This window comes from Ranitomeya imitator, chromosome 2, assembly GCF_032444005.1.
Source record: "Ranitomeya imitator isolate aRanImi1 chromosome 2, aRanImi1.pri, whole genome shotgun sequence".
NCBI classification, from domain to species: domain Eukaryota; kingdom Metazoa; phylum Chordata; class Amphibia; order Anura; family Dendrobatidae; genus Ranitomeya; species Ranitomeya imitator.
The window spans coordinates 283,813,511-283,834,468 of NC_091283.1; the positions used below are offsets into that span (position 1 = coordinate 283,813,511).

General features: G+C 43.7%; 1 protein-coding gene across 1 annotated transcript in view; it reads left to right on the forward strand.

Moving 5' to 3' along the window:
• The window catches only part of LOC138663175 (oocyte zinc finger protein XlCOF22-like), a 65,297-nt gene extending 44,617 nt beyond the window's left edge, over positions 1 to 20,680 (forward strand). The window contains exons 2-8 of the mRNA XM_069749327.1: positions 7,667 to 7,816; positions 7,946 to 8,110; positions 8,194 to 8,317; positions 8,401 to 8,492; positions 8,689 to 8,779; positions 12,611 to 14,062; positions 19,806 to 20,680. Of these exons, the coding sequence (XP_069605428.1) occupies positions 7,739 to 7,816; positions 7,946 to 8,110; positions 8,194 to 8,317; positions 8,401 to 8,492; positions 8,689 to 8,779; positions 12,611 to 13,971 (1,911 nt within the window). The 5' untranslated portion in view covers positions 7,667 to 7,738 and the 3' untranslated portion in view covers positions 13,972 to 14,062; positions 19,806 to 20,680. The remainder of the gene's footprint in view (positions 1 to 7,666; positions 7,817 to 7,945; positions 8,111 to 8,193; positions 8,318 to 8,400; positions 8,493 to 8,688; positions 8,780 to 12,610; positions 14,063 to 19,805) is intronic.
• Positions 20,681 to 20,958: the final 278 nt, after the last annotated feature.

The window sequence follows — 20,958 nt, forward strand, 5'->3', positions numbered from 1 at the left end:
GACACCGCAAAGGCACCAAGAAAAATCCACAACGTTTAGCATAATCCAAATCCATCAGATTCAGGGCGCGCCTGAATCCACAAACGCCATGACAGAATACGATGACAAAGAGCATTTCAAGGTAATGGACAGAAGGAATTTGGATTGTACAGTACCAATGACGGCAGAGCTATCGAACCGCTTAGTGCGCTTAGGACAATCAGAAATAGCATGAGTGGAATCACCACAGTAGAAACACAGACCATGCAGGCGTCTGTGTTCTTGCCGTTCAACTCTGGTCATAGTCCTATCGCACTGCATAGGCTCAGGTTTATTCTTAGATAATACCGCCAAATGTCGCACAGATTTACGCTCGCGCAAGCGTCGACCGATCTGAATGGCCAAAGACATAGACTCATTCAAACCAGCAGGCATAGGAAAACCCACCATGACATCCTTAAGAGCCTCAGAGAGACCCTTTCTGAACAAAGCTGCCAGCGCAGATTCATTCCACAGAGTGAGTACTGACCACTTCCTAAATTTCTGACAATATACTTCTATATCATCCTGACCCTGGCACAAAGCCAGCAAATTCTTCTCAGCCTGATCCACTGAATTAGGCTCATCGTAAAGTAATCCGAGCGCCAGGAAAAACGCATTTACATTACTCAATGCAGGGTCTCCTGGCGCAAGAGAAAATGCCCAGTCCTGAGGGTCGCCGCGCAAAAAAGAAATAATAATCAAAACCTGTTGAATAGGATTACCAGAAGAATGAGGTTTCAAGGCCAGAAATAGCTTACAATTATTTTTGAAATTAAGAAACTTAGTTCTATCACCAAAAAACAAATCAGGAATAGGAATTCTTGGTTCTAACATAGATTTCTGATCAATAGTATCTTGAATCCTTTGTACATTTGTAACGAGATTATCCATTGAAGAGCACAGACCCTGAATATCCATGTCCACACCTGTGTCCTGAAACACCCAAATGTCTAGGGGAAAAAAAAAAATTGAACACAGAGCTGAGAGAGAAAAAAAAAAAAAATGATGTCAGAACTTCTTTTTTCCCTCTATTGAGAATCATTAGGTAGGCTCCTTGTACTGTTATGATAGCAATCCAGTGACACAGTGTGCCAGAAATCAGAGCACATACAGTGATCAGACAATAACCAAAAAACAATAGAACGAGCTCTGAGACGTGGAATCTCTGTAGACTGCAAACCTGAACCTATCCTAAACACAACTAAAGGTGGCTGTGGATTGCGCCTGACACTACCTATGCAACTCGGCACAGCCTGAGGAGCTGACTAGCCTGAAGATAGAAACACAAGCCTGACTTGCCTCAGAGAAATACCCCAAAGGAAAAGGCAGCCCCCCACATATAATGACTGTTAGCAAGATGAAAAGACAAACGTAGGGATGAAATAGATTCAGCAAAGTGAGGCCCGATATTCTAGATAGAGCGAGGATAGCAAAGAGAACTTTGCAGTCTACAAAAAACCCTAAAGCAAAAAACCACGCAAAGGGGGCAAAAAGACCCACCGTGCCGAACTAACGGCACGGCGGTACACCCTTTGCGTCTCAGAGCTTCCAGCAAAACGAATAGACAAGCTGGACAGAAAAAGTAGCAACAAAAGCAAAGAAGCACTTATCTAAGCAGAGCTGCAGGCCACAGGAAAAATCCAGGAGCTCAGATCCAACACTGGAACATTGACAAGGAGCAAGGAAGACAGAATCAGGCGGAGTTAAATAACAAAGAAGCCAACGAGCTCACCAGAACACCTGAGGGAGGAAGCTCAGCAGCCGCAGTACCACTTGTGACCACAGGAGTGAATTCAGCCACAGAATTCACAACAGCCACCAAAAGGATCTAGCCAGTAACTCTCTGGTACCAAAGATTCCAGGATGACCAGCCAACACCGAACAATGAACCTCAGAGATAACTTTATTCGTCCACCTATCAGGGACAAACAGTTTCTCCACTGGACAACGATCAGGTTTATTAGCCTGAAATTTTTGCAGCACCCGCCGCAAATCAGGGGAGATGGCAGACACAATTACTCCTTCCTTGAGGATACCCGCCGGCTCAGATAAACCCGGAGAGTCGGGCACAAAACTCCTAGACAGAGCATCCGCCTTCACATTTTTAGAGCCCGGAAGGTACGAAATCACAAAGTTAAAACGGGCAAAAACAGCGACCAACGAGCCTGTCTAGGATTCAAACGCTTAGCAGACTCGAGATAAGTCAAGTTCTTATGATCAGTCAATACCACCACGCGATGCTTAGCTCCTTCAAGCCAATGACGCCACTCCTCGAATGCCCACTTCATGGCCAGCAACTCTCGGTTGCCCACATCATAATTTCACTCAGCAGGCGAAAACTTCCTGGAAAAAAAAGCGCATGGTTTCATCACTGAGCAATCAGAACCTCTCTGCGACAAAACAGCCCCTGCTCCAATCTCAGAAGCATCAACCTCGACCTGGAATGGAAGAGAAACATCTGGTTGACACAACACAGGGGCAGAAGAAAAACGACGCTTCAACTCTTGAAAAGCTTCCACAGCAGCAGAAGACCAATTGACCAAATCAGCACCCTTCTTGGTCAAATCGGTCAATGGTTTGGCAATACTAGAAAAATTGCAGATGAAGCGACGATAAAAATTAGCAAAGCCCAGGAACTTTTGCAGACTTTTCAGAGGTGTCGGCTGAGTCCAATCATGGATGGCTTGGACCTTAACAGGATCCATCTCGATAGTAGAAGGGGAAAAGATGAACCCCAAAAATGAGACCTTCTGCACACCAAAGAGACACTTTGATCCCTTCACAAACAAAGAATTAGCACGCAGGACCTGAAAAACCGTTCTGACCTGCTTCACATGAGACTCCCAATCATCCGAGAAGATCAAAATGTCATCCAAGTACACAATCATGAATTTATCCAGGTACTCTTGGAAGATGTCATGCATAAAGGACTGAAACACTGATGGAGCATTGGCAAGTCCGAATGGCATCACTAGATACTCAAAATGACCCTCGGGCGTATTAAATGCAGTTTTCCATTCATCTCCTTGCCTGATTCGCACCAGATTATACGCACCACGAAGATCTATCTTGGTGAACCAACTAGCCCCCTTAATCCGAGCAAACAAATCAGATAACAATGGCAAGGGGTACTGAAATTTAACAGTGATCTTATTAAGAAGGCGGTAATCTATACAAGGTCTCAGCGAACCATCCTTCTTGGCTACAAAAAAGAACCCTGCTCCTAATGGCGACGATGACGGGCGAATATGCCCCTTCTCCAGGGATTCCTTCACATAACTGCGCATAGCGGTGTGCTCAGGCACGGATAAATTAAACAGTCGACCTTTTGGGAATTTACTACCAGGAATCAAATTGATAGCACAATCACAATCCCTATGCGGAGGTAGGGCATCGGACTTGGGCTCATCAAATACATCCCGGTAATCAGACAAGAACTCTGGAACCTCAGAAGGGGTGGATGACGAAATTGACAGAAATGGAACATCACCATGTACCCCCTGACAACCCCAGCTGGACACCGACATGGATTTCCAATCCAATACTGGATTATGGGCTTGTAGCCATGGCAACCCCAACACGACCACATCATGCAGATTATGCAACACCAGAAAGCGAATAACCTCCTGATGTGCGAGAGCCATGCACATGGTCAGCTGGGTCCAGTATTGAGGCTTATTCTTGGCCAAAGGCGTAGCATCAATTCCTCTCAATGGAATAGGACACTGCAAGGGCTCCAAGAAAAACCCACAACGCTTAGCATATTCCAAGTCCATCAAATTCAGGGCAGCGCCTGAATCCACAAACGCCATGACAGAATACGATGACAAAGAGCAGATCAAGGTAACGGACAGAAGAAATTTTGACTGTACTGTACCAATGGTGGCAGACCTAGCGAACCGCTTATTGCGCTTAGGACAATCAGAGATAGCATGAGTGGAATCACCACAGTAGAAACACAGCCCATTCAGACGTCTGTGTTCTTGCCGTTCAACTCTGGTCATAGTCCTATCGCACTGCATAGACTTAGGTTTAATCTCAGGTAATACCGCCAAATGGTGCACAGATTTACGCTCACGCAAGCGTCGACCGATCTGAATGGCCAAAGACATAGACTCATTCAAACCAGCAGGCATAGGAAATCCCACCATGACATGCTTAAGGGCTTCAGAGAGACCCTTTCTGAATATAGCTGCCAGCGCAGATTCATTCCATTGAGTGAGAACGGACCACTTTCTAAATTTCTGACAATATACCTCTATCTCATCCTGAGCCTGACAAAGAGCCAGCAAATTTTTTTCTGCCTGATCCACTGAATTAGGCTCATCGTACAGCAATCCAAGCGCCAGGAAAAACGCATCGATATTACTTAATGCAGGATCTCCTGACGCAAGAGAAAATGCCCAGTCCTGAGGGTCACCACGCAAAAAAGAAATGACGATCCTAACCTGTTGAACTGGGTCACCAGAGGAGCGAGGTTTCAAAGCCAGAAATAGTTTACAATTATTTTTGAAGCTCAGAAATTTAGTTCTATCTCCAAAAAACAAATCTGGAATAGGAATTCTCGGTTCTAACAAAGAATTCTGAACCACAAAATCTTGAATATTTTGAACTCTTGCCGTGAGCTGATCCACACATGAAGACAGACCTTTAATGTCCATTGCTACACCTGTGTCCTGAACCACCCAAATGTCTAGGGGAAATAAAAAGCAAAACACAGTGCAAAGAAAAAAAAATGGTCTCAGAACTTCTTTTTTCCCCTCTATTGAGAATCATTAGCACTTTGGGCTTCCTGTACTGTTGTGGTAGGCAATTCAGTATCACAATGGACATAGCAGTCAGAGCACATACAGTGATCTGACAAATACCCAAAATAATAGAACGAGCTCTGAGACGTGGGAACTCTGCAGACCGCAATCCCTAATCCTCTCCAAACAACACTAGAGGCAGCCGTGGATTGCGCCTAACTCTGCCTATGCAACTCGGCACAGCCTGAGAAACTAACTAGCCTGAAGATAGAAAATAAGCCTACCTTGCCTCAGAGAAATACCCCAAAGGAAAAGGCAGCCCCCCACATATAATGACTGTGAGTTAAGATGAAAAGACAAACGTAGGGATGAAATAGATTCAGCAAAGTGAGGCCCGACTTTCTTAACAGAGCGAGGATAGGAAAGAAAACTTTGCGGTCTACACAAAACCCTAAAGAAAACCACGCAAAAGGGGCAAAAAGACCCTCCGTACCGAACTAACGGCACGGAGGTACACCCTTTGCGTCCCAGAGCTTCCAGCAAAACAATTAGACAAGCTGGACAGAAAAAATAGCAAACAAATAGCAAAGAAGAACTTAGCTATGCAGAGCAGCAGGCCACAGGAATGATCCAGGGAAAAACAAGTCCAACACTGGAACATTGACAGGAAGCATGGATCAAAGCATTAGGTGGAGTTAAGTAGAGAAGCACCTAACGACCTCACCAGATCACCTGAGGGAGGAAACTCAGAAGCCGCAGTACCACTTTCCTCCACAAACGGAAGCTCCCAGAGAGAATCAGCCGAAGTACCACTTGTGACCACAGGAGGGAGCTCTGCCACAGAATTCACAACAGATGGCTTGTTTCACCTGTATGGAGAGCTCCTTTGACCTCATGTTTACTTCACAGCAAAACCTTCCAAATGCAAGCACCACACCTCAAATCAACTCCAAACCTTTTATCTGCTTAATTGAGAATGAAATAACGAAGGGATTGCCCACACGTGTCCATGAAATAGCCTTGGAGTCAATTGTCCAATTACTTTTGGTCCCTTTAAAAACAGGATGGCACGTGTTAAGGAGCTGATACTCCTAAACCCTTCATCCAATTTTAATGTGGATACCCTCAAATGAAAGCTGAACGTCTGAACTTCAACTGCATCTGAATTGTTTTGTTTAAAATTCATTGTGGTAATGTCTATAACCAAAATTAGAAAAATGTTGTCTCTGTCCAAATATATATGGACCTAACTGTATGTTTTGACCTTTGTGAAGGCTGCAGTCTCAGGACAGATGTTAATTTACTCCTGGTCATACATCCATACATATTTCACTACACTCTGAAATTCAGGATGCCAGATCCTTCTCTGTCCTGACATCATCAAATACATTATATAGTCAACCAAACCCCTCGAAATCAGTGCTTTCAGGTAACTTTAGTCTAATGTGTACGAGGGCGCTAAAAGGTAACTTATTGGAGACTGCCTTTGGCCCAGCCTAGTAGAACTTCGTACATTGCAGGCCCAGACACCATTACTAGGCCTGTAAGTATCGTAGTAACTAGGCCGCCTCATACTATCAAGTACTTGGGGGAGGAGGGCATTCAGGCAAACTCTGTCACACGTTTTTAAATGCCATGCTTGCTTTTGGCAGCTGCAAGTGGTTAAACTGCCAGGGTCTTTGTTGCAGCCGCACCTGTGCTGTCCCTGCTTTGTACATCTATGTTCTGGGGCCCAAAGGAGTTAATTTTTTTTAAACAATTGTGTATTGTGTGAAAAATAAAATGTATCTTCTGCTTTTTCCATGTTTTTTTCTTTTTACAAAAATTGTTGGAACCAATTTTCTTTAGAAACATTTTAAAGGGAAGGTGCCACCAGTTTTCTTGTACTTTGTTTTTTTTTGTGAAATTAAGCTTAAAATAGTAAATAAATTGTATTATTGCAAGGCTGAATACATGTGAGAATTCCCTAACAAACAGGCTTTCCTCACATGTATTCAGCCTGGCTAGCAGTCGTAAATCATGCAGCTGAGGTGATGAAAACTAAATCTCTAAACACTAATAAATACTCTGAGTGTTTGGGAAAACCCGAGCAACGAGTATACTCGCTCATCACTACAGCAGAACACTCCCACTACTGTGAATTGTGAAGCCCACAGAGGCGTGCCCAGTTCACAGCAGTGACAATTTTATTACAATAGATAGGGTCCGCGTCAGTCTGTTCTCTCCTATGACCATGGGGTGACGTATTAGGACACTGAAAGTGTCGTGCTGCTACTGTAAAAGCAAGATGTCCTCAAGTGCCTTCTTTAAACTATAACACACAAAATATGTTTCAAATGCAATAAAAACTTGGTTATAACAGCATGTTATGCTACATTACATTGATTTATTAATGATCTACAAACGCGGTATCTTCCCTTTAATATCTTCTTTTTTTCTCTGGTGTTTTTCTTGTAATATAGGAAATCCTAAGACCAGAAATAAACCCCATAAAACACTGTACATGGAGACTTTGAGATCACATAATATCTGTCCATTGTGTTTGTGGAAACAAAAAAGCTTTTATAAAAGCCTCATCATGAAATAGTTATTTCTCAAGTCACGTGTAATGAATATCTCCTGCAGTATTGCTAATGCCGATTCCAGTGTCGGTAAATGATACGAGAATTAGCGTTATGTAAGATGAGACTATGTGGAACTTATTCAGCTGCCGACTCCGAGGAAGAAACTGCTTGTTGTCTGTGGCCTAAATATATAGGTTTTATTAGTAGATGTAAAGAAGGAAACTAAATACTGTGAAATAATAAATCTCATATGTTTCCCTTATTATCTCCAGTAATTGTATTATTACACAGGATTTTTATGATGTTACATCAGCTCATCTTCTTCTCATTCAGGTCTCTACAATATCGAATCCTCTCAGTGAAGATCTTCTATATAAGAGAATTTTCCTGATTTACCCATCAAGGATGGATATAGACAGAGACAAGATGGCAGAGAGGATATTACACCTCACCCTAGAGATCCTCTTCCGGCTTACTGGAGAGGTGAGAGATTCTGATGATGTCACATTACATCATTCTTATCTATAGAAATAACAAATGGACAGAACAGGAGAGGTGAGGACTCTGGAAATGTTTGTAGTGAGATTTATTAATGTGTTTCTCCATAACCAGGATTACACAGTAGTGAAGAAGACCTGTCAGGATCCTGTGTCTGAAGGATGCAGAAGACCTCTGAGCCCAATCACAGGGCCTCTACCTCACCTGATACATGAGGACATCAATGATCAGAATATCCTAGAACTCACCTACAAGATGACTGAGCTGTTGACTGGAGAGGTGACACTGCTGGGAATGCTGGGACATTATACAGTAACAATATGAAGGGATCGGGGGGATGATGGTATCATTGTATGTTTCAGGTTCCTATAAGGTGTCAGGATGTCGCTGTCTATTATTCCATGGAGGAGTGGGAATATTTACAAGGTCACAAAGATCTGTACAAGGACGTCATGATGGAGGTTCCCCAGCCCCTCACATCGCCAGGTAATAGACAGGACTAAATACACACTGCCTATAATTATCTGTATGTAAAGCGTGAATTCAGTCCCTGTTTCTGTTTCCCCCAGATCCATCCAGTAAGAGGGCAACACCAGAGAGATGTCCCCTTCCTTTTCCACAGGACTATAAACAAGGAGATCCCAATGCTCATGATTATCAGGTAGATGGAGAGAAGGTGTCATGAGATCTCCCCTATGATGTGTAGACGGGAGTGAAGGTCTTGTGCTCAGTCTTGTTTTATTCACCAGTATTATGTCTTATACTGGGACAATGAGAGCAGTGGAGATGGCAGGATTAGAGCTGATCATAGCTGTGACTTCTCCATCTGTCTGTGACTTTTACAATATTTGTTTCAGGGTGAAGACCTGACCTATATTAATACTACAGAGACATATGTGAGAGGTGATGAGCGGTGTAAAGAGGAGATTCCCACATATGACTACCCAGGTGAGTAGTGACCACTAAATGCAGAGAAGTCACAGATTCTTCTCAGTCACCGGCTGTGGCTAGTGATGAGCGAATATACTCGTTACTCGTGATTTCCCTAGCATGCTCGGGTGACCTCCGAGTATTTTTTAGTGCTCGGAGATTTAGTTTTCCTCCCCTCGGCTGAATGATTTACATCTCTTAGCCAGCTTGATTACATGTGGCAACCCCCACATGTACTTATGCTGGCTAACAGATGTAAATAATTCAGCTGCGTCAATGAAAACTAAATCTTCGAGCACTAAAATATACTCGGAGGTCACCCGAGCATGCTAGGGAAATCTCGAGTAATTCGCTCATCACTAGCTGTGGCTGCTTTATGGGTGGTGTAGTCCGGCCATATTACCATGATCACCATTTTGCCTCTAGACCACAACATTCTCCTCCATCCAAAACTGTTCAGATGACTTTGGGCATTGAAAGCCCTTTTATATATAGAACTTACCACCTGGTGGATTCACCTACCCCCTGAGATTAGAAGATGCTGACCATTACCTGCCCAGATCTGTAAACTACAAAGCCAAATGACAGAGCATGTAGAATGTGCTGATAAGTTAGAAAATCACTTGAAGAAAAGTATTATGGGCCTGTAAGAGAAAGTGGAGGGTAATTAAGCAGTTGGCTTCCTAGAATCCTGATATCTTATTGGATGAGTCTACCTTCTCCCCCTTCTGTGCTGCTGAATGTGCTCATATGGTCACTCACTACAAGACCAGGTCCAGTCTTTCTGACCAAACTTTGCTTTTATGATCGACAACATTAAATGTGCAGTGAGGGCCAAGTGTGAATTTCTGTACAATCACAGCAGAGTTTCTTTTTATCCTGACTTTTCAATTTGTATTAAAACTAATTTCAAGGACGATTGTGATCAACTACAGGAAAACCATTACACCTGTGCCATGATATATCTCTAAGCTGTGCGCGGCTGACGGATGTAATATGCATTTATTCACGCCTGCAGGAGATGTGTTGGCATGGCTCAAGCCCTGGTTTTTTGGAATCACTCCACATCATAAATTACATTGTTTTCGATCATAAGTAATTCAGATTACTGCACAATCTCTCCTGAAATGTGGAGCAATATTATTTTCTCTAATCTTCTGGTCAGGACTCATAGTAGCTCCAATGGTCCACCATACAGTAAATGAGTGCATCTCTGGTTTACTGTTGGAGTTCTCCCCTCGTACATACATTGTTGTTGGGGATGTAACATAGAATAAAAACATGTCTTTTTTTACCTGTTCATTCTGTATGCTAGTTTGATTGTGGTGGGATTGTCCTGCATCACTTATGTGAGTCTGTAAGTCCCTGATAGTCTTAAAATTAGCTCTTAATCTCCTTCCAAATGTCTAAGATCAAAATTTAAAGTGAACCTGTCATAAGCTAATACAGATCCATATGTAATTAGAGCACCACATAAAGCCCTACCCACAGGCCGCCCACAGCTAGACCCGAAGCATGAGAATCTCAATATTTGAAAACTATAAATACAGTTTAAACGATAACCACAAGATAGATTTCATCAACCAATTAGTAATCAGTATAACGGCGCCAACCTGTCACATTCTGTAGGTTACTGTGTACAATCCTGCTGACAGGTTCCCTTTAAGACATCTCAGCTCTGCACTATTATCCACAGTTCTCTTTAAATGTGTAATATTTCTTCTTGAAACTCATCTGACAGAAAATATTGGACCTTACGATAGTTTAGATTGTAAAGTCACCGAGCCCCATACTCTATTTACACCAGAGACTTTTCACCACTATCACCACTAGTTACTCATTTATTACTGATGAAGACTGTTGAGTTTGATCACTTCAGTAGATGTGTAATTGTCTATAGTCACAGTATTCGATTACAGTAGTGTCCAAAATACTCTGATTTAACCTCTTGCCGCAGCCAGTTTTGTGTTTTTAATCAGGCCCCATTTTTAAAATCTGACGTGTGACACTTTATGTGGTGATAACTTTGGAATTATTCACAAAGGATAATAGAAAACAAATGGATCTTACAAATTATTTTCCAACTTCGCACAATACCCTAGATACGATTGTAGGCTACTGTCTGGGCAAATAGCAGTATAAAGAAGGGAAGGAACGCCATTCAGGCTGGTTTCACATTTGCATTGGGCAGAGCAGCGGAGGGCTGCGTAGTTCCTCTGTTAAGACCCGCCCACTGCCGCACCTCTTCTATTCAGCTCTGCTTACTTCGGCATGCGTTTTGCGTACCTATCTTTAACATTGGGTACGCAGGCCATGCGAATGTAAGCGGATGCCTCCGCATGTGTCATTTTGATGTTGTGCCGACCACAACAAAATGCAACATGTTGCGTTCGATGCAGTTCGGCGCAGCATGACAACGACGCATGGGGAGGCATCTGCATTCATTCACATGGCCTGCGTTCCCAATGTTAAAGATAGGTGCACAGGACGTATGTTGACGTAGGCGGAGCTGAATAGAAGAGGTGTGGCAGTGGGTGGGGCTTAACAGGAACTACGCAGCCCTCCGCAGCTCTGCCCAATGCAAATATGAAACCAGCCTTAGCTATTTGAATGCAGATCTAGCTGGAATAGTTTGCAGACACAATGTATTGGGTCACCTGGCAGCTCAAAAGATATCTAGATATCCACCATGAACATGCTTGGTACTATCTTCTCTGCTTTCCGTATCGCAAGGATTGCCTTGCTCATACCCCTTTAGTACCCTTACATGGATCTGGACTTACACTGGGACCCCTAGGCTTGGACCATGGCGTTATCTGCTATTCTGTGGTGTTTGATGGCAAGAAGAATAGTCAGGCAGCTGGATCAGAACCAGAAGGACAGAATACAGAATGAGAAGACACAAGAGTAGTCAGTAAACAGGCCACGGTTGCAACATGAAACAAATACACAAGCCGCATGTAAGCTGAGCACAGAGGATTGAACCAGAGGAGAAGAAAGCTGTATTTGGCAGATTCTGGCAATGTGCTTTGAGCTTTAGTAGGGTGTGGTAGTTTCCAATTGGCTGAAGTAGGGAGCAGATTACTCCAGCTGGACAGCAGGAACAGATCCCAGATGAGATTGGACACCCCATATGCAGAAGCCCTAATATAACTGAGAGAAAACCAGAATAGTCAAAATCCCGATAAAGTGATTCCATTTTATAAATTAATTCACTGAGGGTTATAATCTACATGAGGAGTGAATATTTTGACTCCACAGACACTTTCCGGAAATTAACACACAGTGGATGTTGGTGAGTGATAATTACACATTTTCCATTTTATTACCCAACACTTAGTGCCCAGATTGTGCTCCAGGAGACACACCATAAATTTAGTAGGTTCTTCTCACTATAATATTGCTAAATACAAGTATCCTAAATGTTCTTTGAGCACCCTGCAAGACTCAGAATTGAGAGCGGATTTTGCTGGATTGGTTTATAGAAACCTTGTTGCTTTTGAGCCACTAATAGTGTGAGAGCCTTTGTTTTTCCATTGGCAGATGATGGACCTGAGTGGGGACATTTTTGTGAGATGAGAATTGGTATTATTTTCTCCTAATTAACATTGATTGGTTTCTCTTTATTCAATTTTTGGGAGGCAGAATGAACAAACAGTTGAACAACACGCACTACTGGTTCATCCTATAAGGTTTTCTATTAGACTGTGAACTGTCATTGTCTTGGTAAATTAATTACATTTTTTTACATGAACTGTCCATAAAAATGGCAAGCTAAGTAGAAATGTTTACAAATTTAAAACTCAAGGATATTTTATTAAAAAAAAAAAATTTGTTTTTTTATCTTAGCAGATGACTGTACCAGGAGATCAGAAGGACAGCTGATATCTTCAATTTTTAAATCTGATGATCTTGAGATCCTACAAGATACAACTGAAGTGAATGCTATTACTCTGGATATACCATCATCCCTTCACAGCAAAGATCTGTCATCTGATGCTATGGAACAGGTGCCATCTTCTGATTCATTACCGACTACTAAGGAAAATCAAAATCACAAAAGAGGCATTAAAAAACAAACTACTCCTAAAGAAAAGAAGTCATTTTCATGTTCAGAATGTGGGAAACATTTTACACAGGTATCACATTTTGTTAACCACCTAAGAACTCACACAGGAGAGAAGCCTTTTTCCTGTTCAGAATGTGGGAAATGTTTTAACCAGAAATCCATTCTGGATAGACACCGGAGAACTCACACAAGGGAGAAGCCTTTTTCCTGTTCAGAATGTGGGAAATGTTTTAACCAGAAATCCATTCTGGATAGCCACTGGAGAACCCACACAGGGGAGAAGCCTTTTTCATGTTCAGAATGTGGGAAATGTTTTAAATGGAAAATAAGTCTTGATCGCCATCAGAGAACTCACACAGGAGAGAAGCCTTATTCCTGTTCAGAATGTGGGATATGTTTTAATCACAAATTCACTCTTGATAACCACCAAAGAACTCACACAGGGGAGAAGCCTTTTTCCTGTTCAGAATGTGGGAAATGTTTTAACCAGAAATCGATTCTTGATAGCCACTGGATAACCCACACAGGGGAGAAGCCTTTTTCATGTTCAGAATGTGGGAAATGTTTTAAATGGAAAATAAGTCTTGATCGCCATCAGAGAACTCACACAGGAGAGAAGCCTTATTCCTGTTCAGAATGTGGGATATGTTTTAAGCATAAATTAAGTCTTGATAACCACCAGATAACTCACACAGGGGAGAAGCCTTTTTCCTGTTCAGAATGTGGTAAATGTTTTAACCTGAAATCGCATCTTGTTACGCATTGGAGAACTCACACAGGGGAGAAGCCTTTTTCCTGTTCAGAATGTGAGAAATGTTTTAACCGGAAATCAGTTCTTGATTGCCACCAGAGAACTCACACAGGGGAGAAGCCTTTTTCATGTTCAGAATGTGGGAAATGTTTTAATCACAAATTAACTCTTGATAACCACCAGAGAACTCACACAGGGGAGAAGCCTTTTTCATGTTCAGAATGTGGGAAATGTTTTAATCACAAATTAACTCTTGATAACCACCAGAGAACTCACACAGGGGAGAAGCCTTTTTCCTGTTCTGAATGTGGGAAATGTTTTAACCAGAAAGCTCATCTTGTAATACACCAGAAAACTCACACAGGGGAGAAGCCTTCTTCATTTTCTTAATGTGGGAAATATTTTACTTGGAAATCAAAAAGCCTCATTTTTGTTCAGAATGTTGAAATCGTTTTAACCAAAATTGGATCTTCTTAAAGAGGTTGTCGAGTCGGGGGCGTGGCCTGAACGTCCATGTGAGCGGACGTGTGACAGAGCGCTCCCGCTGCTAACGCTCAATTTATCCTTATAAGCCGCAGCTGAGCGGCGATTCAAGGCGCTTACCGGCTGCAGGAAAGTCCCGGGAGTGCGGCGGTGAATAGCGGCGGCCTCGAGGTCAACAAATATGACCAGGAGGAGGCAAAGAGATGCAGGAGCCGGCGAGGCTGGGATCAGCCAAGATGGCGCCGACGCCAGAGAGAAGGCGGAGAAGGACAACGCGGCATGCCAGAAGAGAATGGCGGCGGCGGCAAAGCTCCAGCAGTTTGCTAGAGTGGAGGCCGCAGGGAACACAGGAAAAGCAGAGGAGGATGCCGGAGCAGACACAGACACAGAAGGAGAGGAGGAAAGCCCAGCAGAGGAGCAGGAGGTACAACAGGGGAGCAGGGATGGTGACATGGCAGTGGTAGTAGGGGGATCTGAAGATAAGGAGTCAGGAGCAGAGCCCACTCTTAGAGATGTTTTTGCACTGGTATCATCATGCAAACAATCCCTCACCCAGCAGCTACAGGAGGTCAAGGGGGATACAGCCCAGATAAATGCAGCCCTGCAGAAGATTGACAAACGTGTGGGGGCTGTGGAGGAAAGAGTGAGCACGGCAGAAGACCATATAGTGCAGCTGCAGAAAGCGGAGAGGAAGTTTACTCAGGCAATATCGGAGCTGGCTGCAAAAAATGAGGATCTGGAGAACAGGTCCAGAAGAAATAACATTCGTATAGTGGGTGTCCCTGAAAAAATTGAGGGGAGGAATCCCACGGAGTATATTGAAAGCTGGCTCCTTGAGACCTTTGGTGATGCAGCACTGACAAAAGTATTTGCGGTAGAAAGAGCCCACAGGGTCCCACCGAAACCACCTGTCCCTGGAGCAAATCCCCGTACCATGCTTGCCAAAATCCTAAACTACAGAGACAGAGACATTATCCTGAGGAAGGCTAGAGACATGACGGATCTGACAATTGGAGGTCAAAGAATTGCTATCTACCCTGACTATTCCGCCCTGGTACAGAAACAACGGATGATGTTCACGGGTATCAAGAGACGGCTGAGAGAACTGGGAGTGCAATACTCCATGATGTTTCCGGCACGACTGAGAGTGGTAGCGCTGGATAAGATTCATTTTTTCCAGACGCCGGAGGACGCTACCCAGTGGATAGATCTTAACGCTAAAAAGCTTAAAGAGAAAGGAGATTGAAAATGTGGGGTGGGTTAGTCGGGAGGTATTTTAATTCTTTCAAAAAGGGGAAAAAGAGATGGAATGACAGTACATTGGTAATTGAAATGTGAAGGTTGGAGGGTGGAGTTGGATATTATTTAGGGAATGTACTGGGTGTGCTGATGCGGCGGAGAAGTACGAGGGAGGAAGGGTGTGCAGCGTACTAAAAGTTTATTTAGTTTCTTGCAGTTGTAATTTAATACAGGTTGAATTATATTGTTCTTCTAAGAATTGCGCCGAATTCTGTTATAAACGGTAGCGGGAGGCGGAAGGAGAAGGTTACGTTAACAAGAGTGTTCGCAATGGGTGATGGTGCCCCACTCTTGATAAGAGGCAGAGTGTACAGTAATGGGGGGGGGGTGTGGGGGAGGGGAAAGGGTGGGGAAGGAAGTTAGACAGCTCAGAACCGAGAGTAACGACATAACTAAAGATGATGAGTCACATAATAGGGGACCGCTTTAAGATATTGAGCTGGAATGTGAGAGGCCTGGCGGATAAGTCTAGGAGAGCTGCGAGCTTGCAGTATGCGAAGGATCAGCGGGCTTCTATGATATGCTTGCTAGAGACGCACTTGATACAGGAGAAAGTGGACGTACTGAATAGACGTTGGATACAGAAAGGGTATCATTCTACCTTTTCGACGTACTCAAGAGGGGTGTCAGTGTTGGTGCCGGTGGGAGTGCAGTATGAAGAGGTGAAAGTATGCGTGGATGCTGAGGGTCAGTATGTGGTGATACAATGTATATTGTATGGAGTGAGATTGTGTGTGGCGGCAATGTATATTCCACCTCCATATTCAAGTAAGAAGATCAGGGAGGTGTTGGAGAGGGTGCAACGATGGGAACCACTACCACTCTTAATTATTGGGGATTTGAATAATATCTGTGATGACTTTTGGGATAAAAATAAGAACACCCAGAACAGGTCGGAGGGGCACACTACAACATTTGGTACCTATGTGCGTGAAATAGGCATGATTGATCTATGGAGAGTTAGACATGTTGGGGAGAGAGGGTACTCGTGCTACTCGCCGGCTCATGCTACGCTATCCAGAATTGATATGGCGCTGGGTAACCGCCTGTTGGACACAATGGTGGGAGAGGTGCGTTATCTGCCGAGGGCCCTTTCGGATCACAGTCCAATTGAGGTGGAGGTTAGGTTGTTGGGGACACGGACCGCAAGTGGGAGAGAATGGAAGATCCATCCTAACTGGTTACAGAGTATTGATTTGGACGGTATAGGGAAGGAGGTGACGGAATTCTTTGCTTTAAATGATGGGAGTACAGATGCTCTAACTGTTTGGGATGCAATGAAAGCGTACCTGAGAGGGTTACTATTTAGAGACATTAGTAGGTGTAAGAGGAGGACAAGGGAGGCGGAGAGAGTGGCGATGGAGGAGCTGAAAGCCGCAGAGGACGAGATGGTAGTGCTGGGGACTTCCGAGGCAGAGAAAAGGTTGAGAACAGCGCAAAATTGTATGGAAAAGATTCTGCTGGGAAAAGCTGAAAGGAAGCGGGAGTTTCAGAGGGTGGCTTATTTTCAGGAGGGAGAAACAGTGGGACACATGCTATCGGTGGTAGCCGCGGCTCAGCGTGGTGCCTCGTATGTACATTCGTTGGTTTCAGATGGGGGGAGCAGGGTATCTGAAACACCTGAAATTATAAAGGTCTTTGCGGACTTTTACGCGGACTTATATTCCTCCAGGGTCAATGAGTCAGCCGGAGATACGGAGACTTTCCTTGAGAGTCTGGGTCTTCCGAAATTGAGTGAGGAGGATGGGGTGAGCCTCGATGCCCCTATCACCGAGGAGGAACTGAGTCGGGCGCTGAAGTCTATGGCTAATGGGAAGGCACCTGGGGTTGATGGGTTACCAGCCGAAATCTATAAAAGTTTGGAGGAAGTGCTGATTCCCAGATTAAAGTTAGTACTGGAGGAGGCTGGATGCCAAGGGTATCTCCCAGCATCTATGAGGGAGGCTATTATAGTGGTTATTCCGAAGGAGGATAAGGATCTGGGGAAGCCTGAGTCATATCGACCAATCTCTCTGTTAACCATCGATGTCAAACTCTTGGCCAAGGTGTTAGCTACCCGTTTGTCCAGCGTCATTGCTAGCCTTGTACATCCGGATCAGTCTGGTTTTATGCCTGACAGGTCTACAGCGGTTAATCTGCGGAGGCTGCATATGAACCTACAGCTGAAGTCTGACAACTGTGGCCGAAGGGTTATTGCATCCTTGGATGCCCATAAGGCGTTTGACAGTGTGGAGTGGGGATATCTCTGGCGGGTGTTGAAGTGTATGGGTATTGGTCCGCAATTTGTGGCATGGACTCAACTGTTATATTCACTACCAACAGCTAGAATTAGAGTGAATGGGGAACTTTCTCAGCCTATAAAGCTGGCCAGAGGTACGAGGCAGGGTTGCCCACTGTCGCCCCTTCTGTTTGCCTTAGCTGTGGAGCCACTGGCCGCTAAGATCCGACAATCGGATGAGGTTCCTGGGTTCAGATATGGGAGTGTTGAGGAGAAGATCGCGTTATATGCAGATGACATCTTACTGTTCCTGGCGGACCCGGATGAAGCCTTGAATGGGGCTATCGAGATCATTGGGAAATTTGGAGCCTTGTCGGGATTGAGGATAAATTGGGATAAATCGGTCCTCTTCGAGGTGGATGGGGTGGAGGAGAGCAGAAGTGAGCCATTGGGAGAGGGGCGGCTTAAGGTGGCATCCCTTTTCAAATACCTGGGAATATGGATCTCGATGCCAGTTACAGAGTTTTTGTATAGGAATTTGACTCCTCTCATGGGCGCCCTTAAAGCAAAAGTGGATGCGTGGAATAAATTACACCTATCGGTGGTGGGTAGGGTTAATCTCATTAAAATGGTTCTGATGCCCAAATTACTTTACGTCCTACATAATGCGCCAGTTTGGATTCCACGTGGGAAATTCCGGCAGATTAATACTCTTTTTAGAAGCCTGATATGGGGGAGGCGGTACCCACGTATTCGCCTGGAGACGCTTCAGCGACCCAAGGAAGATGGAGGATTGGCTTTACCCAATCCTGAGTTATATTTTCTTGCAGCCCAGAGCCAGCATTTGAAGGGCTGGGCGCGGGGAGCGTCTACCAGTGCGGTACAACACTTGATGGAGAGGGTGACAAACCGAAGACCGGTGGCGCAGTGTCTGGAGAATGGCTCCTTGGGAGTATTGGGGAAATTATACCCAACTATGTTTTTGATACATAAATTATGGACCAGACTGCGACATATTCGGGGGGTTATGGGGCTGACTAAATTTACACCGATATGGCTTAATAATAATTTGGTTGAGTTTGCGGCTCTTGGAGTGCTGGCGGAGTGGCAGGCCAAAGGAATCCACTTGGTGGCTCAGATAATTCAACAACAAGGATTAAAGTCCTTTTCGCAGCTGCAGGGGGAGTTTGGATTGAGACCGACTGGGGAGTATCAATATGCTCAGATGAAACATGCCTTTAAAGCGCAAAACAAGGGCGGTGGTATTGAGATCCAGGAGGACATAGTTCTGGAATACGTATGTGGGGAAGGGTCCACAAGGGGAGTCATTACCACCCTTTATAAGGACCTTCTACATGCATATTTACTAGACTTCCCTCTAAAAGCGAGAGCGAAATGGGAAAGAGATTTAGGCCCAATGGAGGATGAAACCTGGGAGTCGGTGTTGGAGTGGGTTCCACGAGTGTCACTGAGCGAGCCGTATAGACTATCGCAGCTGTACATCTTGCACAGAGTCTATAAATCACCGGAAGTGTTGCACAGAGCGGGGTTGCGTGCGGACTCTGAATGCCCGAGATGTAAGACTGAGAATGCAGGAATATACCACATGATGTGGACATGTCCAAGACTGGTTGCTTTCTGGTTGGTGGTAATGAGCCGTGTGGAAGGGGCGTATAAATGCAGAGTGCCGAGAGATCCGATAGTGTGTATACTGGGACATGTAGAGGAAATTAGAGTGGATAACACCTGGAAGATAGCAATAGCTAGGCTATTATATATGGCAAGGAAGGTAATAGCAAGGAACTGGATCAAGGATGAGCCGCCTACAAGGGGTGAATTCCTGAAATATGTTAAACATGGTCTCAATTTGGAAAAGGGGGTATACAAAAGACGTGGGAAAATAGAAACGTTTGATAAAATGTGGTCTCCGTGGCTCGAGCTGGGATAGTAGGTATGGGAAATGGGAGGATGAGGGCCTCTGAAAGGAAGAGAGTGCTAAAGAACAAGCGGACATAAGTGATTCAAATGGCTCAAAGAGCCATCAATACTGGTAACAAAGTATAACTGGGTATGAGCTGTCAGGGGAGGGGGAGGTTTGGGTTTTGTTGGGATTGTTGGGGGTTTGGAAAATGTTAAAATTTTGTAATATACTGGAAAATGCATAAATTGTATTGTTCATATTCGCTTTCAATAAAAATCTATTTAATAAAAAAAAAAAAAAGAGGTTGTCGAGTCATTCATGTTTGCTGACAAAAGGATAAAACAAAATTTATTAATTCCAAATGTAAAACTATACCCATAATTCACCCCCTGAAGGTTAGTCAGAAGGTGACTAATAGAAAAAACATATACCCCACGTTCCAGTATATAGGGTGAGGTGACGTATACACACTAATTGTCCAAGCATCTAATTTCTATGGGTTTTGTCATCCTCACCAAAGGCGACTCATCAGGAGATCTCAAACTATCTACTTAGTAAGTTTATAAGCCACTTCAGTGGCTGTCAGTGAGGAATAGAAAGTATATGAAAATACAGTATGATTATTGTGTTTTTCCTCCTATAGGGACTGCCCTAGTTTGGTATTGTAACAGCTGTCAATTAGTAGTGCAGACAAATTGCCCTAGACTAAACTTATTTTTCAGACGGCCCAATATATACCACTCAGGGAAAGTTTACCTGCTTCAAAGATCATTAGCAGCTTCTAACTAATGGCCATGCTGCAGTCATTTCAAGGAATGAGTGAAATATCATTATAAAGACTAGGGATATGTGCAACCATAATGTGTGGGAGATCTGTGCAATTATTTAGTATGAATATGGAAATTATCTCTGGAAGTTAAGTGTTCCCTGAGCGGTATATACTGTATTTTCACATACTATCTATTCCTGACACTGGAGTGACTTATAAACTTACGAAGTTTATAGTTTGAGATCTGGGATCTACCAATATGTGTCTAGTTTTCTGACTGTTTCGCATAACATGATACATGATTTTTGGGTTTTCTTTGTCTAGTCTCACTTGAATATAGGTCAATATTAAATAGTTTCCTGATAAGTCGTCCTTGGTGAGGATGATGAATCCCATAGAAATGAGAGGCTTGGAGAGCGAGTGTGTATACATCACCTCACCCTATATACTGAGATGTGGGGTATATGTTTTTCTATTAGTCACTTTCTGACTAACCTTCAGGGGTGAATTATGGGTATAGTTTTACATTTGGAATTAATAAAGTTTAGTTTTATCCTCTTGTCAGTGAATCTTCTAATCGGGTGCAATCACAGTTGTTGTTTTTTTTTTTTACCATGTTCACTAAATGCTAAAAGTGACTGGCAATTAGGATTTTCCAGGTCATTATGAGTTCATAGACACCAAACA